This window comes from Thamnophis sirtalis, unplaced genomic scaffold (genome assembly GCF_051295495.1).
Source record: "Thamnophis sirtalis isolate CommonGarterSnake01/CBP01778 unplaced genomic scaffold, rThaSir2_p1.2 scaffold_3, whole genome shotgun sequence".
Classification (NCBI taxonomy): Eukaryota; Metazoa; Chordata; class Lepidosauria; order Squamata; family Natricidae; genus Thamnophis; species Thamnophis sirtalis.
In genome coordinates, this window is record NW_028261383.1 from 8,507,441 (window position 1) to 8,529,256 (window position 21,816).

General features: G+C 42.5%; 1 protein-coding gene across 1 annotated transcript in view; it reads left to right on the forward strand.

Annotated features, from left to right (window-relative positions):
* The window catches only part of LOC148047099 (vomeronasal type-2 receptor 26-like), a 132,943-nt gene that overhangs the window by 95,454 nt on the left and 15,673 nt on the right, over positions 1 to 21,816 (forward strand). Inside the window, exons 5-9 of the mRNA XM_087707746.1 lie at positions 2,780 to 2,958; positions 3,664 to 3,952; positions 5,763 to 6,551; positions 8,783 to 8,989; positions 9,990 to 10,116. Coding sequence (XP_087563872.1) covers positions 2,780 to 2,958; positions 3,664 to 3,952; positions 5,763 to 6,551; positions 8,783 to 8,989; positions 9,990 to 10,116 — 1,591 coding nt within the window. The remainder of the gene's footprint in view (positions 1 to 2,779; positions 2,959 to 3,663; positions 3,953 to 5,762; positions 6,552 to 8,782; positions 8,990 to 9,989; positions 10,117 to 21,816) is intronic.

Genomic DNA, 21,816 nt, shown 5'->3' on the forward strand with positions numbered 1-21,816 from the left:
AAACTTCCCATCCCAAATACCATGCCTCCCCCTCCCCGTTTCAATGACAGCTGAAAGCAAGTGGCAAAGCAGAGGCTGACAGCAGTACTGACAATCCCAAAGGTGCTTTTTTTACAGTAGCAGCTGGATTTTTTTTCTTTTGAAGATGCTTCGCTTTTCATCCAAGAAGCTTCTTCAGCTCTGACAGAATAGTGGGGAATGGAAGGATTTATATTACTTGTAGATAGCTGGTCATTTGTATTCTTTTAGAGGGTTGGATGCTCTAGACCCAGTGCCAAGTCGGTTATTGTGTGCCTATCGAAGTTTCAGATTCATACATTGGATTCGGGGGCTGCTAATCTTGCAAAATCTAGATGAGTGGTACCAAAAACTAGTATTGTAAGTAAACTGGAATGGCTACCATGACCTATGGTAATATGGTTGCAATAAGGTGAACTCATAACTGTATACAGCACCTCATGGTAGACCAGGAATAACTTCAAGTAATCCATAAGGGGAGGACCATATCAAGCTCATTTCAATAATTCTTCCATGAGGTGGACCTGAGACAATTCTTCAAGTTTCAAAGAACTCAAACATTCATAGAAAGATAAATGGGGAAAGAGCGATCCCCCCAAAAAGCTAAAGAGATATTTCCTCTCACAGTAGTAAATCTTGAACAAATTGCCCTACACTCCTATCTTTATCAAACCCCTCCTTCAAGGTCTATTTGTTTGTGTGTTACCCACCTTCCTGAATGGAAATGGTTCCCTCTGGACAAGGAACACAATTGTAGCAGCAAACTGGCTCTTCTTCTAGCTTCTGCTCGACATATTCAGGATGACAATTTTCCACACACTTGGACTGAGGCAAAGGCTAAGCAGAAAAACAAGGAATGGCAAAGAAAATGTGTCTGGACTAAGCATCCATGGAATGGAGGTAAATTTGAATTTCAGCTAAGTAGTCTCTGGGCTTCAATTGAAGAAATCAAAACTCTCTAATTAGAACTCTCTGGGTACTTGAGAGACCGCCTGCTGCCAATTACCTCCACTAGACCGATTAGATCCCACAGATTAGGCCTCCTCCGAATTCCATCCGCCGGCCAGTGTCGACTGGCGACTACCAGGAGGAGAGCCTTCTCGGTGGCTGCTCCGACTCTCTGGAACGAACTCCCCGTGGAGATTCGAACCCTCACCACCCTCCAGGCCTTCCTCAAAGCCCTCAAAACCTGGCTGTTCCGACAGGCCTGGGGCTAAAGAGCTGTTGCCCCCGTCTCGAATGTTATGACTGTTGTGAGTTTTAAATTATATATTGTTATGTTTGCTGTTTTTTAATTTTTTTAATGTATCCCCCTTCCTCGGTTTGAGTTGTGAGCTGCCCTGAGTCCCCTTCGGGGGAAAAGGGCAGCATATAAATATAATAAACTGAACTGAACTGAGTTCAAATGGTTTCATAAACTACAATTATGAACAGATTCATTCATTTATTTATTCTTTTTTTTTGCTTCTGGCATATCTCATGGCAATAAAGGACATTTCTACTTAATAAAGTGTGGAAGGATGTGTTTGAGAGAAGATTTAAGAATTAAAGGACAACTGGTGGGTTCCTCCTCATGTCTATATAAATATGCATTCTTCCGCTCTTCAAATATCCATCATTTTAAAATACAATGGATTTATTATATTAATTTTAAGAAAAAATATTATAATAAATGTTAATTCTATTAGATTTGTTAAAATAGAGTAAAACTTTGATGAAGAAAGAAATCTCTTTCCAAGTCAATCCTTACAAATACATGTCAATGTATTTATTTATTAAATTTATATTGCTACCTATTCTCCCATGGCGACTCAAGGTGGCTTGCAGAACATAAAACCACATTTAAAACAATAAAACATTAAACTGATTAAAAATCAAATAAATTAATACAATAAAATAGAATAAAATCACCCCCCACCCCAGTAACAGCAGATCACATGAGCCATTTAATGGGCTCCATCCCACTCTCGGTTCCCCAGACCAACTGGCAGAACCAGGACTTCAGCGCCTAATAGACCCAATAGGAAAAAAAAATCACAAACCGGCCCAACTTTTGCCATTAGAAAGGATTTAAGGATACATGGATTACTTCCTTTCTTTTGGAAGACAGGCAGCACTTGAGTTTAGTGCCACCAACACAGAATGTCAACAAATTACATCACTCTGCATGAACTTCCACTAGAGAAGTCATTACATTGAAGGACAGCAGAAATCAATTCCCTGGATGTTGAATTATTTTCATCCAACATCACTTTCTGGACAAGACCTGACAGGAAAAGACCACAACTACTACACAACAATGTAGATCTTCCCCCAAGGGTAGGATTTTTCTCTAAGGTGCTCTTCTCCAGCTATTCCATTGAAAATGGAGTCCAGAAGAAATCTAGGGTTCACAGAGAAGTTACTTCTCACTGTAATTTTCAAAATTCTGGTCTCTGGGAGATCTTCTGCTACTTCTCCAGGGAGTTACTTTGAGGTAAACATCAGACTGAAACAACATGGAAGGGATCTTGCATTAGAAAAGGATAAATGCCTCAGCCTCAAAGACAGGGCAGTACTGGTTTTCATACAGGTATGGAGTGTGTCTTTGAATGTACTTTCTCTCCTTTCCAGGTGAAGCTCTGTTCATCTCTGTCTGAATCCAGAAAGTCTAGAATTTCTACATTATAAAGGTCCTTCCAATTTATCTAACTTATATTGTTATTTAGACCCAGGAATTATGGATCTTCTCCTTGTGTTTCTCTTGCTTCTCGTGTCCCAGCCAATCTCAGGAAACCTTAGAATGAAGTGCCCACTGAATTTCAAGCACCAGGATGAAGAAAAGGCATGGAGCTATTACAGTCCAGGAGATCATATCATTAGTATCATCAGCACTGGAACAAAAATATTGCATACAACAATGTTGCTTTTCAACATGGAACCTCGTTGTCAGTATGAGTTGTAAGTCATTCACTGTGGTGTAGTTTCATTCCCTCTATTTGCAGTTCTCATTCTTTTCTTCTTTTTTCACTATGCCTGTATTGTAGCATCTTATTTCTTGAATTGTTTTGATTTCCATTACATCCCTCTTTTCTCTCATTTTGTAGAAAAAATCTGGAATCCAAGATGGGGCAGAAAAATAAACTCCCCCCAAAAAGTCCAGATTCCATAGCTTTCCTGCTTCATTCCTTAGCACCATCTTTGGTTTAAAATAGTTATTGAATGGATTGTACTTGCCCATGAATAGCTCATATTTATATTTTTACAACCCCTCATTCATATTCAATGCTTGATCCTTCTAGGAACAGAGAATGACCATATTTTAGAATTGCTCTTCTGGGTTACATATGAAAAAGCCTCTTTCCATTATGATAGTTTCTATTTTAATGATTGAATGATTTTGAATCCTGGTTACTTGCAAGTTGAAAATGAGTTCTGCTACAAATAGTTTGATTTGTGGTTCTGAACTTTAGTGGAAAGCTATCTCTATCTCCGCTCCCCAACATTCATTAAAAGAAATGCTGATGTTACCCATTATGACTCCTTTTGGATCAGCATTGGCTTAAGACTGAGAAGGCTTGTGGAGACAAAGATGAATAAATTGTAAAAAATATTTTGCTTTTTCTCTTAATGATGATGATGATAACATGAACATTTTTATCTCAGTTTACCTTTTAATAAGTATAAACAACTACGGAAAATTTTTAATATTCAAGAGGTCAACAAGACTCCCCGGCTTCTGCACAATCTCACCCTTGGCTACAACATCCATGACAACTATGTAAACACACTTTTGACTTCAGATGCCTTGGTGGACATGCTTTCTACTGGAGAAGCCAATGTTCCCAACTACAGCTGTGGAAGGAAGGACAACATTTTGGCTCTTGTGGATGAAGCTACTTATGACATCTCCACCCAGATGTCAACATTGGGAGACATCTACAAATTCCCTCAGGTATGTGTGTCTACTTTCCTATAGGTACTAAATTCCTATAGGTAAACTGAATGGCGTGGTAGGTCAGTATGTGATAGTTAACTTTCGAACTTAAAAATTGCTTTTCATCCTGGCCATTATATGCATCAGGGTTACGAATTGGGATCCACACTGATTAGGAGGTAAAGATCAAAGCAGTGATATTGTCTCATGACATTATCATCATTGATTATGGTTCTTCTGCTGCACATTTGGAAATGCGAGGAGAGGCTCTGTGTTCAATCAAAGGATCTTTCTGTCCAAAAGGAAGGAGGAGCAGAGATTGGACATCAACTTTTGTACATAATCTTAGCAAAAATAATATATTCCAAATGGATTATTTTACCTGTAGCTGATTAAAATCACATAAGTCTAATGAATTCACAGTGATCACTTTATTTAATCAACCACTATTTTTAAAAAAATTACAAACAGATTAGCCAAAAGGTTAATTTATTTAAACCCTAAAGCTATCTATGACAAAATTGATTATAAATGGCTTGAAGAGCAATAAAGCTTCTGTGAAGGACTTTCTATTCAACTATTCAAAAAAATTCCCTAATGCTGCTGTCCTCTATTGGCAGGTTGATTTACACATTTTAATAATTCCCACTAACCTTCAGTCAATTTAAGATGGCAGCTGTGTCTGTCTGTCTGTCTGTCTGTCTATCTACCTATTTATTTATCTATCATAATTTACTGACCCATTGGTCTAATAGGCATTGTGGCTAAAATATATGCTCAGATCCTCTTGAGGTAGAGTTGAAAGTGGTATATGATCCAATAATTCCTTGCTAAAGGACAATCAAGCTTTAGACAGTGTTTTGCCTAATCAAGAGAACTTAGCATCTAGTCCTCAATGAAACTCCATATACATGGAGGGAAGCATGCAGTGAGGTACCCAAGATTCTGTCTTAGGCCCATTGCCCAAATATTGGCATTCCGTTAAATCTATGGAAACTAACAGACTACCTAAAACTCTGTGTTTTAGAAGAGACAATTAAAGAAGAGACAATTTCAGTGAAAGAAACCTTGAATTGTACAGCTGACAAATTTTATTAGGAGTTGTGGTCTTCCTGTTTCTTGTGCAGCTGGAAAAGAAGCTAAAAACTTTGCTGTCCAAAGAAATCAGATATTGAAGCAGAGAAAGATACAAACATGCTCAATAAGGATGGCACATTGAGCTGAATGGCCCTCTGCAAATGTAGTTCCAAATTGGCAAGTATCTTGATGTAGAAAGGCTTGAATATCTTAAGGAGGTATTTATTGAAGCAGGATATGAGCACTGGATACAAGGGTTAAATATGGAAGATTTAATCAAGAGCCTTGTAATGAAGAGACTTGTATTTGCTGAGTCTCGGAGATAGACCAAACACATCAATTATTTGAATTTAAATTAGATAAGAAAGAGATCAGTGCCTTGGACTGCAGATTAGAGGATTAAGAAACTTATAATAAAATAAATATTTCCTGTTTAATTAATATTAAAAAATGCATTTAATATGGATCTTTATTTGAACCAAATATTTCAGTGCACAAAGGGATATGTGGACTGGAGATGTAGGGGTGATAGAGAAATCATTTCTTATTCTTTTCACATTATTCTTTTATATTCTTATTATATGCAGTCTTGTTAATGTTACATATTTTCATTCTTTATTTTCATATGTGTTCATGGCTAATCAACAATAAACTATTCTAATAAGTTCATGAAATGTTATTTCTTTAAAGTTAATATTTGGGAAGTGCTCTAACTCCAAAAATAACACAGCATTCTTCATTGCTTTTTCAGATAAGTTTTGAATACCTTTCAGATTTGCTGCATGATAAAAGTCAATTGCTCTTTTATCACAGTTTTTACCCCCAAAAAGGGGTCCTCTATGAAGGAATTGTCCAAGTGCTCCTCCATTTCAGATGGACCCTTGTTGGTCTCTTTGCTCCAGACACAGACAATGGAGATAATTTCATGAGGACTTTGGCTCCTTTGCTTGACAGAAATGGCATTTGTGTTGTTATATCACAACAATTCTCAACAACTCAACTTACAGCACCCCATGGAGATGCTCTCTCTAAGTGGAGACAAGTCAATGTCTATATTCATTTCATAGAACTTGGTGCTGTTTTGGACAGAATTCTTCCTTTTCATATTATACTTACAAGTTTGCCCGGACCCATTGAAAAGAAAATCTGGATCACAACACTCAAATCAGTGTATCCATTGAGAGACCACAAAGCTCTCAGACATGTGAATAGTATCTGGACTGTTGATTTTGAGAGAAAAAAGGAGCCAATAAAGGATGCCTTTAAACTCACTTTCTTTGTGGAACCACCCTTAGGACATCAGTCATTTCTCTGCTCTTTTTCAAAGCATGTATTCTCTGTCAAAGGCCGGAAAAGATGCACTGAGAAATCACCACTGGAGATCCAACAGAAAAAAGAATTGGTGTGGAATAGCCACCATTGCTACAGTGCCATTAAGACTCTGGCCCATGCCTTGAATGCTGCATATTCCTCCATATCCAGGAGGAGAAGGAAGGAGAGCAATGGGAGTTTGGGGGCACCAAGGCTGCTGCCCTGGCAGGTATGGAGTCCTGACAAGGATCCATTAATCTTAGTTCCTTTTGAGAAAAAATAAAAAGAAGAAGGAGGGGAACCGTATCAATCTAGTGTTTAACAAGACTACAAAACGTTTGAGAAATGTAATTGTTTATGCCAGGGATGGGTTTCAATTTTTTTACTACTGTTTTGGTGGGTGTGGCTAGAATGGGGGGCATGTGACTGAATGGGCATGGCCAGATTGATGACACTCATGCACACTTAGTCATATGACCCCCACCAAACCTGGTTCACCAAAACCAGACCATCTTATTTGTCTCTTGAGAAACCTTTCTTTGAGTCAAGAAGCAACAGTGAGAACACTACATGGAACCACTGATTTATTCAAAATTGTGAAAGGTGTCCAGGAAGGCTGTATGCTGTCACTGTGCCTATTTAACTTATATGCAGAGCACATCATGAGAAGGGCGGGGCTAGATGAATAAAAAATTGGAATTAAGATTGTTGGGAGAAATATCAAAAACCTCAGATATGCAGATGATACCATTCTAATGGCAGAAAGTGAAGAGGAACCAAAGATCCTCTTGATGCGGGTGAAGGAGAGTGCAAAATTTGGCTTGAAACTTTAAGAAAACTAAGATCCCGGCAACTGGCCTTCTCAATTCCTGGTAAATAGATGGAGAAGAAATGGAGGTAGTGATAGATTTTATTTTCCTGGGCTCCAAGATCAGCACAGATGGGAACTGCAGCCAAGAAATTAAAAGACGTTTGCTCCTGTGGAGAAAAGTTATGGCAAATCTAAACAGGTTACTAAAAAAAAGCAAAAAAAGTGTGTGTGTAGTCAAAGCTATGGTTTTCCCAGTTGCAATGTATGGCTGTGAAAGTTGGACCATAAGAAAGGCTGAGTGCCAAAGAATGGAGGCCTTTGAACTATGGTGCTGGAGAAGATTCCTGCGAGTCCCTTGGACTGCAGGGCAATCAATCTGGTCAGTCCTAGAGGTGATGAACCCTGACTGCTCTTTAGAAAGCAAGATCCTGAAGATGAAAGACAAATACTTTGGTGACTTAATGAGAAGGAAGGACTTAATTGAGAAGAGTTTAATGCTGGAAAGATTGAGGGCAAAAGATGGATGCATTTGCTTTCTTTCTCTGAACATCCCACTTCTGATTTGGTTTTTAATCAACTGCTATTTTGATATGATTATCAGAAATATTTTTATCAAGGTTGATAGTGTCCATCATTCTTGCTCTACGGTTCATTTTTCTTCTTCAACATGGAAGACTTTGTACTTGCTTTTCCTCTTAAATTCCATCTGGTGTTTTTTAGCTCTAATTGATGAAATATTAGTATTTTTTATTTTCTACTGGATTTTATTATACCCTTTTTTCTATAGGGAAGTCATAAATGTTTTTCTGGAAGTGTTGTCAACTTTAAAGTCAGTTTTATCAAATTCATTATTATACCATTCAGACTTCATTTAACTTAGTTCCTAATCATCACATCAGGAATTAGTTCATTCATACTTTGCTGAAATCAAGTTACAGTGTATCATCAGCATTTCCGCAGTGTGTTAAAAATGTGTAATTAGAAAAGCAGGCTGAGCCCATAACTACATAAAGAGAGCAACTCATGTAGGATTCACCCTAAATTCTTAGATTGTAAAAAGAGTAGGAGGGATATTGGTACCTACAGATATGCATGGTGGCCTTGCACCGCAAGATGAGCAGCACATAAATTTGATGATGATGATGATGATGATGATGATGATGATGATGATGATGATGATGATGACGACGACGACGATGACAGACACACACACACACACACAATATTCTCTTAATGTAATTATAAAGTACAATTAACTCATCTGGATTTATTTATAATGTGGTCTGCCTGGGAGATTAGTCTGGTCACTTTCTTGATAAATCCATGCTTTGTGATAAGCACTTATTGTTTTCAAGGAATTTATAAATATTTATTTTCATTGTGCAGTTTATTTATGACCTGCTTTAGAAGGTTTCTTATAATTAACACATTTTATCAATCATATTGTTTTGAAAAGACATTTTGTCAATATATCATTGACAAATTTTATTGAACCTTTCGTTTTCATTTTTGAAGAAAATGATTAAACCTGTTCTACCATCTAAGGATATTTGCAAGTTAAACCTCGGTAAAAGAAAAAGATAAATGAGAACAAAGGACTAATTTACCAAGTTTACGCTTTTTGAAATGTCTGGCTGTTCCCATTGTAGTTTCATCCTTTTCTGGAGAAGAATGAATTTTGCAATCTTTCTGAATTGAAACTGTACTTGGACCAAAATGGAGATTTAAAGGCAGATCTGAGGATCTCTACCTGGGTGTCTCGTGACAACTACAATGGAAAAAAACTGTTGACTGTTGAAAAGCAGAGACTTATTATCAATGAAGATCGTTTGTCATGGCTAAAATTGCACAACGGGGTAGGAGAAATATTGGTATGTTTTTTCTATGTGATCAGGCTGAGCACCCTGGCTCAGTGCTGAAACAGAGAAGCTGCACGGAAATGGTAAGAGAGGGCCAATCCCTCAAGTGCTAGGGATTGTGATCCACTTCTTCCTTGTCATCAAATAGCAAACAAGAAGGCAAATTGATTGACCAGTGCCTGAATTCAGGTTTAGACTGAATTTAATGAATCAAGACTGGAGAGATGTCCTTTTGTTCCCCTTGGAAAATAGCTTTGGAACTTGGATTCACCTTGTCCTGGTTGGGCCCAGTGTCCCATAGAAGGGCAGGGCAAGAAGTTTCTAAGAAACTCAGACCTGGCTAGAGTTACCTACTCCAATCTTTCATCCCACTGCGATAATGTAATTGGACTTCTGCTCTTATGAAGGAGATCCAACATTGTTTTCTTTTTAACATGGAGTCAAAATGACTCAATTGCTGAGTGATAACACCCTAACCCAGAAAACTGAAACACTGAAATATGATTTTGACTCAAAGAAAAGCCTTTCCTGATATTTGAAAGAACAAGGGACAAATTAAAAGGAAATGTTGCTTTGATTTGGGCTGTGGCTTGTAAGAAGTCACTTCATTTAAAACCCCTGAATACAATTATTTATCTTGATTGTTAGCTATTTCTGTCATTCTGGGAAGAAAATGAGCTCCAAATTTAACTAGTAACAAATATGGGTTTGTTCTTCCAAGTCAGTTTCTGTTACTTAATTGTAGTTCTTCAGCAGAAAAAAAATTGTCTTGGATATCTAGCTGGACCTCAGAATTCCCTCACACAACTCACAGGTTCTGAAGCAAAAGATTCCTGACTTACCCTTTCTGAGGGACATGTCCTCATGACTTCACCTCTACCTCGTATCATTATAGTTCTAGAAACTCAGCAGTCACTTTTATTTCAAGAGTACGACAGCATGTCAGGATGGTTAACACTAACACATTTTCTTTGGCATTCCTTGTTTTTCTGCTTAGCCTTTGCCTGAATCCAAATGTGTGGAAAAATGCCATCCTGGATTTGTCAAGCAGAAGCGAGAAGGAGAGCCATTTTGCTGCTACGACTGTGTTCCTTGTCCAGAGGGGACCATCTCTACTCAGGAAGGTGGGTGTCACCAAAGAAAAGAGAAGGCTTTGAGGAAGTGGATTCATCCAAGGCAATTTTCATACAAGTGAATAAGAGAAGATTGAAACAAGCTTGTCTCTCGACAGCTACACAATTTATAGTTCCCTCTGGACTGTGGATAGGGTCTTAAATGTTGCCTATTTGTGTAAATAAACAAATAATCAGCTGGGTGTCATTCTGTCTTTTATGACTCTCAACTGATTATTTGTTTATTTTAACAACTACGGAGCCTTTAAGAACCTGCCCACAGTATAGATTGAGTATGCAATTGTGTAGCTGTCGAGAGACAAGATTGTTTCAATCTTCTGTTTGGGGCAGATCTTCCAGGTCCTTTCCTCTGAGCATATTGTTTAGCCATTCATGGACAAATAGGGCTTGGAATAGGAACAATGGAAACATTTTCTGCATAAAGTCTATGGTGGAATAGTAAATAGATCAAAAACCACCACATTTTTTATTTCTGCCCATCTGGATCAAAAAGGAAAGATAGCCATAGATCACGGGTGTCAAACTTGATTGTGTCACGTGATGTATCATGAACTGCCACAACATTTTTTGCCTTTGTGGAGCTGGTGTGGGTGTGATCTGTGTGTGATGCACCCGGCCTGTGGGCCGCAGGTTGAACACTCCTGCCACAGATGGATGGAAAAATCCATGCCGTATACCATACATACAAAGTAAATCCCACACAGCTGAAGTCATCCAGACCATTCCAATTGTGGCTTTTGTGTGCAAGTTTTAGTTATCTTCTGTGTAATGATTATTCCCATTATGAAGGAATTCCTTACTTGCTTAGTTCGATTTATTTGTTTTGAATTAGGGAGGCTCTGACGGTGGCCATTTGTCAGTCAGGAAAAACCTTATGTATTATGACTCTTTTTGACTGTTTTAGACATGTGAAGGTTCAGCAAGAGAAGTTGCCAAATGTTGCAGAACCTCCGTCAACTGTACCCCTCTCCAGCCATGGGCTTCAAAAATGTTAGCAAGGGGTTTCCTTGCCTGGTTGCTGGGTGGATGTGTCCATGGTGGATATGACCCAGTTGGCCTCCTGACCATGGAAGCTGGGGGTCGCACCCCTCAGGCTCTGGAGGTCAATCATGGGTCCATTTCTGCCTTCCCCAATTTCCGATAAGCCTTTTTTTCACTCTCCCCGAGCCTCCACACACACCCTGCACTTTCCTGCATCCTAAACATGGGGACTCTTGGGAGGGGAGGGGATGGTGTGGGGTAGGTGGAGTGGGCAGAGTTGGCCAGGATGGGATTTGGCGGTTTTACGAACTGCACTGAATCTTATCTAGAGGTTCTCCTGAATCCCTGCAAACACCCCACAGCCTACCCCTGCCCCTATCACAAAATGACAATTTCTGACAATTCAGGTTCTTCTTGGTGTATTTCAGTCATGCCTTCTATGGTAAATCTGTATTTGCTAAATTTACCTTACTGAATCACTGCTTTCAGAGGGCATGGGGGTTGCCAAACAGATTTCTGTGTGAGGTCCATTTATGACCTGGCCTGATTCATCAACCAACTTCAGGGTGATTGAATTTTCTCTCACTGATGAAGGTGAATACAGAGAATGAAGAGGGGTTCAAGGTTTTCTTGAAATTTGAGAGGAAAAAAAATAAACATTATTTTCCGTTATCCCAGATACTGAAAAATGTACCAACTGCCCAGATGATCAATATTCAATTGAGAACCGACTCCGATGTATCTCTAAACACATCACCTTCCTGGCCTATGAGGAACATCTGGCCATTATATTGGTCTCTTTTGCCCTAATCTTGTTCCTAACCACAGGTCTTGTTTTAATTGCATTCATTCAATACCGAGAAACACCCATTGTCAAAGCCAACAACCGAGACCTCTCCTACATTCTCCTTGTCTCCCTCCTGCTTTGCTTCTTGTCTCCTCTTCTCTTCATTGGACAACCAAGAAAAGTTACCTGTCTTCTCCGACAAACAGTTTTCAGCATTGTCTTCTCAGTAGCCGTATCTTCTTTGTTGGCCAAAACAATCACAGTGGTATTGGCATTCCTGGCAACAAAACCAGGAAACCGAGTGAAAAGATTGCTGAAGAAGAGTTTGGCCAATTCCATCATCCTTTCTTGTTCTGGTTGTTTGTTTTGCATTTGTGCCCTTTGGCTAGGAGTTTCTCCTCCATTCCCTGATTCTGATCTGCATTCCCAGCCTGGAGAGATCATCCTTCAATGCAATGAAGGTTCTGTCACCATGTTTTATGTTGTCCTTGGCTACATGGGTTTCCTAGCTGCTGTTTGCTTCACAGTGGCTTTCCTAGCCAGAAACCTACCTGGGGCTTTCAATGAAGCCAAGCTGATCACCTTCAGCATGCTGGTCTTCTGCAGTATCTGGATCTCCTTCCTGCCCACCTACCTCAGCACCAAAGGGAAATACATGGTGGCTGTTCAGGTCTTCTCTATCTTGGCCTCTGGTGCTGGGCTTCTGGGCTGCATCTTCTTCCCCAAGTGCTATATTATCCTCCTGCGACCAGAGCTAAACACTAAGGAACACTTAGTGATAAAAATAGGAAACTGGTAATGAAATTGTTTCTTAGATTCATATCACTTAATTTCTTATATGCAATTATTATTAAGTTTAAGTTTTATTTTATTTATATGCCGCCCTATTCCCTAAAAGGGACTCAGGGCGGCGAACAACTTAAATGGGAAGGGGAAACATACAAGTACAAAATAGACATTTAAAATGACCAACAACCACACCTGTTGAGAGGGGAAGGGAGCTCATCAACCCTAGGGCTGCCAACACAGCCAGGTTTTAATGGCTTTTCAGAAAGCAGGGAGAGGGGTGAGGGTCCGAATCTCCACAGGGAGTTTGTTCCAAAGGGCCGGAGCTGCAACAGAGAAGGCCCTCCCCCGGGTGGTAACCAGATGGCATTGGCTGGTGGATGGAACCCGGAGGAGGCCAACCCTGTGCGATCTAATGGGTCTTTGGGAGGTAATTGGCAGCAGGCGGTCTCTCAAGTACCCAGGTCCAATACCATGAAGGGCTTTATAAGTAATAACTAGCACCTTGAAGCGTATCCGGACACCGATTGGAAGCCAGTGCAGCTCGCGGAGGATAGGTGTAATGTGTGTGTATCGAGGTACACCCACAATCACTCGCACGGCGACATTCTGGACCAGTTGAAGTCTCCGAATGCTCTTCAAGGGCTGCCCCATGTAGAGCGCATTGCAGTAGTCCAGTCTTGAGGTCACGAGGGCGTGAGCGACTTTTTCGAGTGCCTCCCGGTTCAGGTAGGGACGCAACTGGTGCACTAGGCAAACCTGGGCAAATGCCCCCCTGGTCACAGCCGACAAATGATGTTCTAAAGTCAGCTGTGGGTCCAGGAGGACTCCCAAGTTGTGAGCCCTGTCTGAGGGGCGTAAAATTTCACACACACACCCAGCCTGAGTGATGGAATACTAACCAAATTTTTGGGAGGGAAACACAACAGCCACTCGGTCTTGTCTGGATTGAGCACAAGCTTGTTAACCCCTATCCAGACCCTGACAGCCTCCAGGCACTGGCACATCATGTCGACCGCTTCACTGAGTTGGCATGGGGTGGACAGATAGAATGAGTGTCGTCCGCATATTGATGGTATTTTATCCCGTGCCGTCGAATGATCTCACCCAGTGGCTTCATGTTGATGTTAAACAGGAGGGGGGACAGGACTGAACCCTGAGGAACCCCATATTTCAGGGGCCTAGGGGTCGACCTCTGCCCCCTGACCAACACCGACTGCGACCTGTCCGAGAGGTAGGAGGAGAAACACCGAAAAACGGTACCTCCGACCCCCACCTCTCGCAACCGTCACAGAAGGATACCATGGTCGTTGGTATCAAAGGCCACTGAGAGGTCAAGGAGCACTAGGATGGAGGGATGACCTCCATCCCTGGCTCTCCAGAGATCATCGGTCAGTGCGACCAAAGCGGTTTCTGTGCTGTAGCTAGGCCTGAATCAAGACTGAAAGGAGTCCAGATAATCGGCTTCATCCAAGGACCGTCGGAGTTGAGAGGCCACCACTTTCTCAACAACCTTCCCAATAAAGGGAAGGTTGGAGACTGGACAATAGTTGTTCAAAATGGTTGGATCCAGTGATGGCTTCTTCAGGAGGGGTCTCACCACCGCTGTTTTCAATGCTGGTGGGAAGAAGCCCTCCCGAAGAGAGGCATTCACCATCACCTGGATCCAGCTCCGTGTCACCTCCTTGCTGTTCGTGACCAGCCAGGAGGGGCACGGGTCCAGTATACATGTGGCAGCACTCACCGCTCCCATGGCCTTGTCCACTTCATCAGGGGCAACAGGTTGAAAGTCAGTCCAGAGATGTTGTTGAAGACCTTCCCCTGGTACCCCGGCTGGCTCTGCGCAATTGGAGTCCAGGTCCATCCGAAGCCGAGCAACTTTGTCTGTGAGGAACTGGACATATTCCTCTGCTCTACCCTGTAAAGGGTTATCCGCAACCCTCGTGTTTAGGAGGGAGCGGGTCACTCTAAACAGGGCGGCAGGGCGGGACTCAGCAGACGCTATCAGAGCGGCAATATAGTTGTTCTTGGTTGTCCGTATTGCCGATAGATATACTCCGATGCAAGCTTTTAATAGTGCTCGGTCTGACTCGGATTTACTGGACCTCCAGCGGCGCTCTAGGCGTCTCTTTTGGTGTTTCATCTCCCGGAGGTCCTCAGCAAACCAAGGGGCCCTCCTGCATCCACTGTCGTGGATCAGCCGTAAAGGCGCAATCCGGTGGAGAGCCTCAGCCGCCACCGAGTTCCAAGTAGTGACTAAGGTCTCCACCGAGCTGCGCGCGAGAGTATCAGGCATAACTCCAAGTGCCATCTGGAAACCCTGGGGATCCATAAGATGCCTGGGATTGAACCACCTAATCGGTTCCTCCTCCCTACAGCGGGGGATTGGTCTCCAAAAGTCGAGCCTCAGTAGGAAGTGGTCCGACCATGACAGGGGCAAGATATCACTATCCCTCAGACCAAGATCACAACTCCACTGCTCCGAGAGAAATACGAGGTCGAATGTGTGACCCGCCAAGTGAGTCGGACCCTGGATTACCTGGGTCAAGCCCATGGCTGTCATGGAAGCCATGAACTCCTGTGCTCCATCAGAGTGTTCATCAAGCGAAGGCAGGTTGAAGTCCCCCAGTATCATAAGTCTGGGGAACTCAACTGCCAGCTCAGCTACTAACTCGAGGAGCAAGGGGAGGGCTGTTGTCATGCTGTTGGGAGGCAGGTACGTTAACAACAAGCCCACTTGACCCACAAGGCCCATCTTCACCAGCAAGGACTCACACCCGACAAGCTCCGGAGCAGGGATCCTACGAGGAGCTAAGGACTGGCGGATAACAATGGCCACTCCCCCGCCCCTTTCTCTGGGGTCGCGGTTGATGAAGTACCTGAAAACCCCCTGGGCACATTTCAGTGAGGGGGACTCCTCCCTCCGGGCCCAGCCACGTTTCAGTAATACATGCCAGGTCTGCCCCCTCGTCTATAATTAGGTCCTGGATGAGGGGAGCCTTGTGAACCACAGACCTGGCATTTAGCAACAGCAACCTGAGACCAGGGTCCTGACTACTCGTGCCATCTGGCCTTGGAGTGGAACTCGCAGGGCCGGAAAGAGGGATCCCTCTGACATAGGGAGCCCTCCTTCCCCGGTAATGGCTCGCCCTGAAGTTCCTGCCATATCTGCCCCTCCCCAGTATGACCCCAATATTCTGGCCCACTCCCGCATCTGTGGTCCCTCCGCCCTCTCCCCCTGCTGCCGAATTCATCGGCAGGCCCTTCGACACACACATCCAAGGGCTGGAACCGGGCCTGGGGCCCCCTAACACTTCTGCTAAAGCACTCAGTGCAGGAGGCACCCAGCCCATCAAACATACCCATACATGCAGTCAGTCAATCCCCACAAAACAAATTTAAAAAAAACCCAGCAATATAATGATAAAAAGTGGGAACATTCAATCAATCACTCATACCACACACTCCCCATGCATTAAGATTATAAAAAATTTATCAACAATTACCAATATATAAAAAATTATAATATATAAAATCTGCACACTGTTGCGAGTTATTTAGTCCGAAGAGGCCAAAGAGGGTGGTATCCAAGCCTCCCATACATGTGTCTGAAGTCCAGAGAAATAATAACGGGCATATGATGATGACCCAGCAGTAGTCCAAGGAGAGGCCAGGAAAGTCTGAGAAGCAAGCAGGCCATAGGCGACAAATAATGGCGAAAGTTGTAGGGCCAGCCACAGGCAACGGCAGCCAGCAACACCCCCCCTCGTCGGGAACATAGAACACCTGGGAGACCCCACGGCAAAAAGCGGGGGGAAACCCCACTCCCAGCTGTACCGTGACACTCCCGGTGGAGGCAGCCCGTCGGTAGGCCATCAGGCTAGCAACCCCACCCCCACCCTAACCCTAACCTTAACCTAACCTAACTTAAACTAACCCTCCCTATTCTAATCTAACCCTACCCTGTCCCTAGCCTGACCCTACAGCAGCACAACAGCAGAAGGAGGCGTCAGACAACCTGGGGGGGTCGGGTCCCCCCAAACAGTCACCGACAGCCACCTCCCTGGCAGCCAAGACGGTCTCATCCTGCTCTTCCAGGCTCCGACAGGTGTCCCCGTTCCCGCAGGCAGGGAGTCTCCGCCCGCCTCTCATCATAGGCGGCACCACAATATCTGCTAGATGGTTCAGTTCACCTGGCTGATGGCCCACAGTAGGCCTTTCCAGTTCTAAAATGATGTTGGTGTTAATAAGGCCAGCGTTTTCTCTTCTCAGTCTCTCAATAAAACAATCTCTCCTCAGTCAACTCAAGGAACTCCAGGCACCTTCTGTGTCCTCCAAACCTAGTTAGTCCCTTAGTGGGTTCACAGCTGGTCAGCGGCTCAGCGTTAATGTGAGCTCCAGCATTAATGTGAGCTCCGGCACCTCCCAGCGTCTCCAGGCGAGTCAGCAAACTGCCCGGCTCCTGGCGGCCACCTCACTCCAGGCAGCCGCAGCGCCCTTGGCTCCCCAGGGCGCGATGGCCTCCAGCAACCAGCAGCAAGCAATTCCAGCCAGGGACCCTGGCAGCCGCGCCTCCAAGCCGCGCTATTGTCGGCAGCTTCTCTCGGGCCGTGTCTGAAGTGTCGGCAGCCTCCGCCCCAATCCCAGTGCTTTTTTTCCGTCATCTGTGTCTTCCGTGCCAAGCAGCTCTGGGGAGACAAATCTCCTCAATACGCTGCTGACACGGATATGCTGGGGAGTTCTTACTCCTTCTAGCCGCGAAAACCAGGCTCCTAGACAGAGGTTTCACTTTCTTCTGCACAGTCAAGTTAGTCAGTCAAGTTAAGCTTGCCTCATTAAAGAAAGTGCCGTCATTGTCCATTGTTCATGCGGTGAGGGGGGGGGCGGCGGCGGGGGGCTAACAGTCGCTCACCACCAGGAACTATCCAGGGCCACCAAAGCAGTCTCCCTCCAGTCTCCCTCCAGGTGAAAACGCCGCTCTTCCTGGCAAAAACGCTGCCTCTCTCCAGCACCTTTGACCCGTTGTCATTGGTTTGTATGTTTCCTTTGCATGTGTTCCCTCACAATTGGGCTTATTTGAAACCAAATGAAATAAAAATATGAAGTTTAAGATTAATCAAATGAAAATCCAAAATAATCTTAAACATGAAATAAATTAATCAATAATTAATATTTGTGTTTGTCCTCTTTTTCTTCAGAACTCTCAGATTAGCTAATATTTGGGTTAAGCAATATATCAAGAGAAGGCAAATAGGAGCCATATCCTGGGCTTTGCAGTTCTCTCAGCTTTGCAGACATCTTCAAAGTTAGTTAGGAATATCTCAACATCATCTCTTTCACAGTTCTTTTTGAATTGGTCTTTTGAATTGGTTTGGGTAGTGCCCTAACTGGTGTTGGTGCTCCTTCTCTTTCTCAGGATGTGCCCCCTTTCAGCAATTAGTTGAACTCCAGATCAAGTTCCATTCTCATCATGGCTTCCTCACTCTCTTGCCCAGATAACTGACAGATTGAGAAACGGGGCCCAACTCATGATGTCAAGATCAGCAGCCAGCTCTCCACTCTCATCCAGATATAATCCATCCAAGGAGTTATTGTAAAGCTGCGAATTTTTCAGGAGAAGATGAAGCTAAAACAAGAGAGATGAGGAGAAATTTCAAAAAATACAGCACTGATTTTGAGGGGATCATTCTGCACAGTTCCAGTATTCCATATCTATATTTACAGCAATGCTTATATTTAGTAGGGATTTCTGTATGGTCCATGGATGCTGTTAGGAATATGATCTAACAGTTGGGTTGGCAATATATAAATCATGTAACAATGTTGTACCTGTTTCTTTAAATCATACTGTAAAATGTGATTGGTTGCTGTTTTCCTCAATCAGCCATAAGAGGGAGCCAGAATGACTGTTAGCTCTCTGTTTATTAAATGCTGGGCTGATCTGATCTGAGTGTTATTGGAAGCTGGCTGTTAGAAAGTGCCATGAGCTATTGAACGTTTTGCAACTGCTAACAAACTTTGAGTACTGAACTGATTATATGATGCTGGACTATGTTATTTGGATTATCCCTTAACTGAAAGACATTGATGACTGATTGTCTTATCCGTGTATGACTTGGAACTTTTGATGGACTCTGATACCTCTATTTCCACGAAAGTAAAAGCCTATTTAAACTGCAGTGTCTCTGTATGCTGGTTTATGTGTTCTCCAACACAACTCTCACAACACTTCTCTGAACGTACTCGCTCTCTCAATGGGGAGCTTACAAAACACTGGTTATGGGCCCAGAGTGTACCAGATGTAGCTAAAGTAGAGTTGGTGTTGATACGCAATACCGTATGCAGACAGCTGTTTATTGCAGTGATTTTTACTATCCTGGAGAAGATGGCGAGCAACCCATCAAGAAACCTATCAATGATAACCAAGTTGGATGGAACAAACTATGTTTCCTGGTCTATGAAGTGCAGTCTACTCCTGCGTAGGGAAGGTTTATGGAATGCTGTCCAGAATCCACCAGATGTAACTGCTTGGAATTCTGATAACGATGATGATACCAACAAGATAGCAGATTTTCAGCGATGCAATGAATGGGTGTTGTGTATAATTGGTCTAACACTGAATGACCAATAATTAGTATGTTGCAGCAGATTGTGGTTTGTAATCTACTTACGAAAGAGCAGGACGTGAGACCACGAAAGTGAGAGAAACAGGTTTATTGGATGCATCGAGTTCAGCGTGTTCACACACCAAAATCTGAACTGCCTGAGCTCTGCCCAGTTGCTATTTTTATGCTGTGTTCCATAGTGTGCATTCTCAAGGCGTTTCCATACACGAGACAAGCATGACATTTCAAAAAGCAGAAGTTCATTTGGAATGTTACAGCAAAGGACGTAGGAGAAATATAAAAAAGAGAAGTTCCTATTTCATCTTAAGCTGTCAGCAGCTTTTACCTCTGTTCTATCTCTCACCCACGTCTGGCTTCCTGTACCCCACTTTACAGGGTCTTGCCACACTGTTCAGCCCTATTTTTAATACTTATGAGGAAGTTGGAGAGAAAAGTTTACTCCAGCTAAAAGTCAACTTTGGGACTCCAGGGCACTAGAATGAAAAGCCAAACTAATATGAATTTATAAGGTCCATTCTATTAAGACCACCTAACCTGGCCAGCCACTGGTGGGTTTACCTGTGCAACCCCTGCTGCATCAAGTACACATTCGTGGAGAACATTCTGCTGCAAGATGTTGGGAGAATTTGAAGAGGATTTATGTACGTGACACTGTAGGTGCGCACATACATCTTACATGGAAACTGTTTAGGGCATGTCTTCTGAAAGATGGAGATATGTTAGCTCATTTAAACTTTATGAAAGGGGTTTTCCAGGAGCTACATGAAAAAGAACTCTTTTTTTCTGAGCTACATCAAGTTCATATCATACTCTCCTGACTGGATGAGAGTTATGATGTTTTTGTATCTTCTTTTGAAGTCCTAACCCGAAATGAACTAACTTTGACTGACATTACTGCATGATTGTTGGAAGAGTCAAGAAGAGGACCCTGAAGGAAGTGGATGCAGTGCACAATCACATTGAAGGAATTCTGCCAGTGAGGTCAACATGGAATAAAATGCCCCACAGAGAAACAAGGCTATAAAAAACTGGTATACAGCTCAATTGGAAGATAGGAGGGGCTGCAAGGATGAGGGGATCAAACCATTTTCCAAAGCAGCTGAAGGTGGGATAAGAGGCAATGGATGGAAACTAATTAAGGAAAGAAGCAACCTAGAACTTAGGAGAAATTTCCTAACGGTGAGAACAATCAACCCACTGAATGGGTTGCCTTTAGGAATTGTGGTTGCTCCATCGCTGGAGGATTTTAAGAAGAGACTGGACAGCCATTTGTCTGAAATGGTATAGGGTCTCCTGTTTGAGCAGGGGGTGGGACTAGATGACTTCCAAGGTCCCATCCAGCTCTCTTGTTCTATGTTTTAGAAACGAGCAAGATAAAATGAAAGCAACAGGGAGACCAATGCATGATGAAGGTTGTTCAGAATTTCCAGTGCTAGCTATGTGCTAGCTTTCTGAACCTGGCTGCCAAATAAACTGTTCCTGTATCCTGAGAAGTCTAAGCTTGTCATTTTCTGCAACACAATCCTTACACCTTTCTAATTATATCAGGCACCATAGATATCTTGGGTGAGTATGTGGAAAGATAGATTGAAGATAGAGATGTGAGATGAGCTGTCTCTTGACAAACAGCAGAAAGAGCAATAGATAAAGAGGAAATCCTTCATTCATTCCCTCCCTCCCCCTCTCTCTCCCCCTCCCTCTCTCTTATATAGAATAGAATAACAGAGTTGGAAGGGTCTTCTACTCCAACCCCTGCAGGCAAGTTTGTGTGTATGTGTGTGTGATTGTGTGTGTGTGTGTGTGTGTGTGTGTGTGTGTGTGTGTAATGTATTATATAGGGCTCCATTGCATTGATTCAAGGGCCTCATTGCACTGATAAGATGATGAGATACTGTATGATAAGATATTTCCGATAACAATGTTCATCAAGTCATCTTTCATTTAGCCAACTTTGAAAGGAGAGAGAGAGAGAGAGAGAGAACTGGATCAAATCTTAGAATCTCCTGGAATAGCTCAAGAAGGTTCATCAACATGAAGTCTTGTTACTAAATTGAGAGAAGAACAAAAGGCAATACTACCTAAAAATTCCAGTCTGGCTATCAACTATTGAAGCTTTTTTCATATCCAATAATATATAAAAAGGAACAAACAGTTAGATATGATGAAATATTGAATGCAGAGGGTGAACTTAAATACATGCAAGAGTTGAAACAGGAAGGAATAGGAATGAATTGGTTTTCATATGTGCAAATACAATCTAGATATGATAAAGATCGTAAAATGGAAGGTTTCTCTGATAAAATGACTGAATTAGATAAAATTTTGACAGGTCCTGATGAAAAAGTAATTAAAAAATTATATGGACAGCTTTTTTACAGGTTAAGCTAAAGGAAGAACACGTCAAAGAAACCATGATAGCTTGGAGGAAAAATTTTGGACATGGGATTGAATCAGAGAAATTGTAGAAATTATGGTCTCAAAATTATAAAATAACAATGTCAATAGCATATA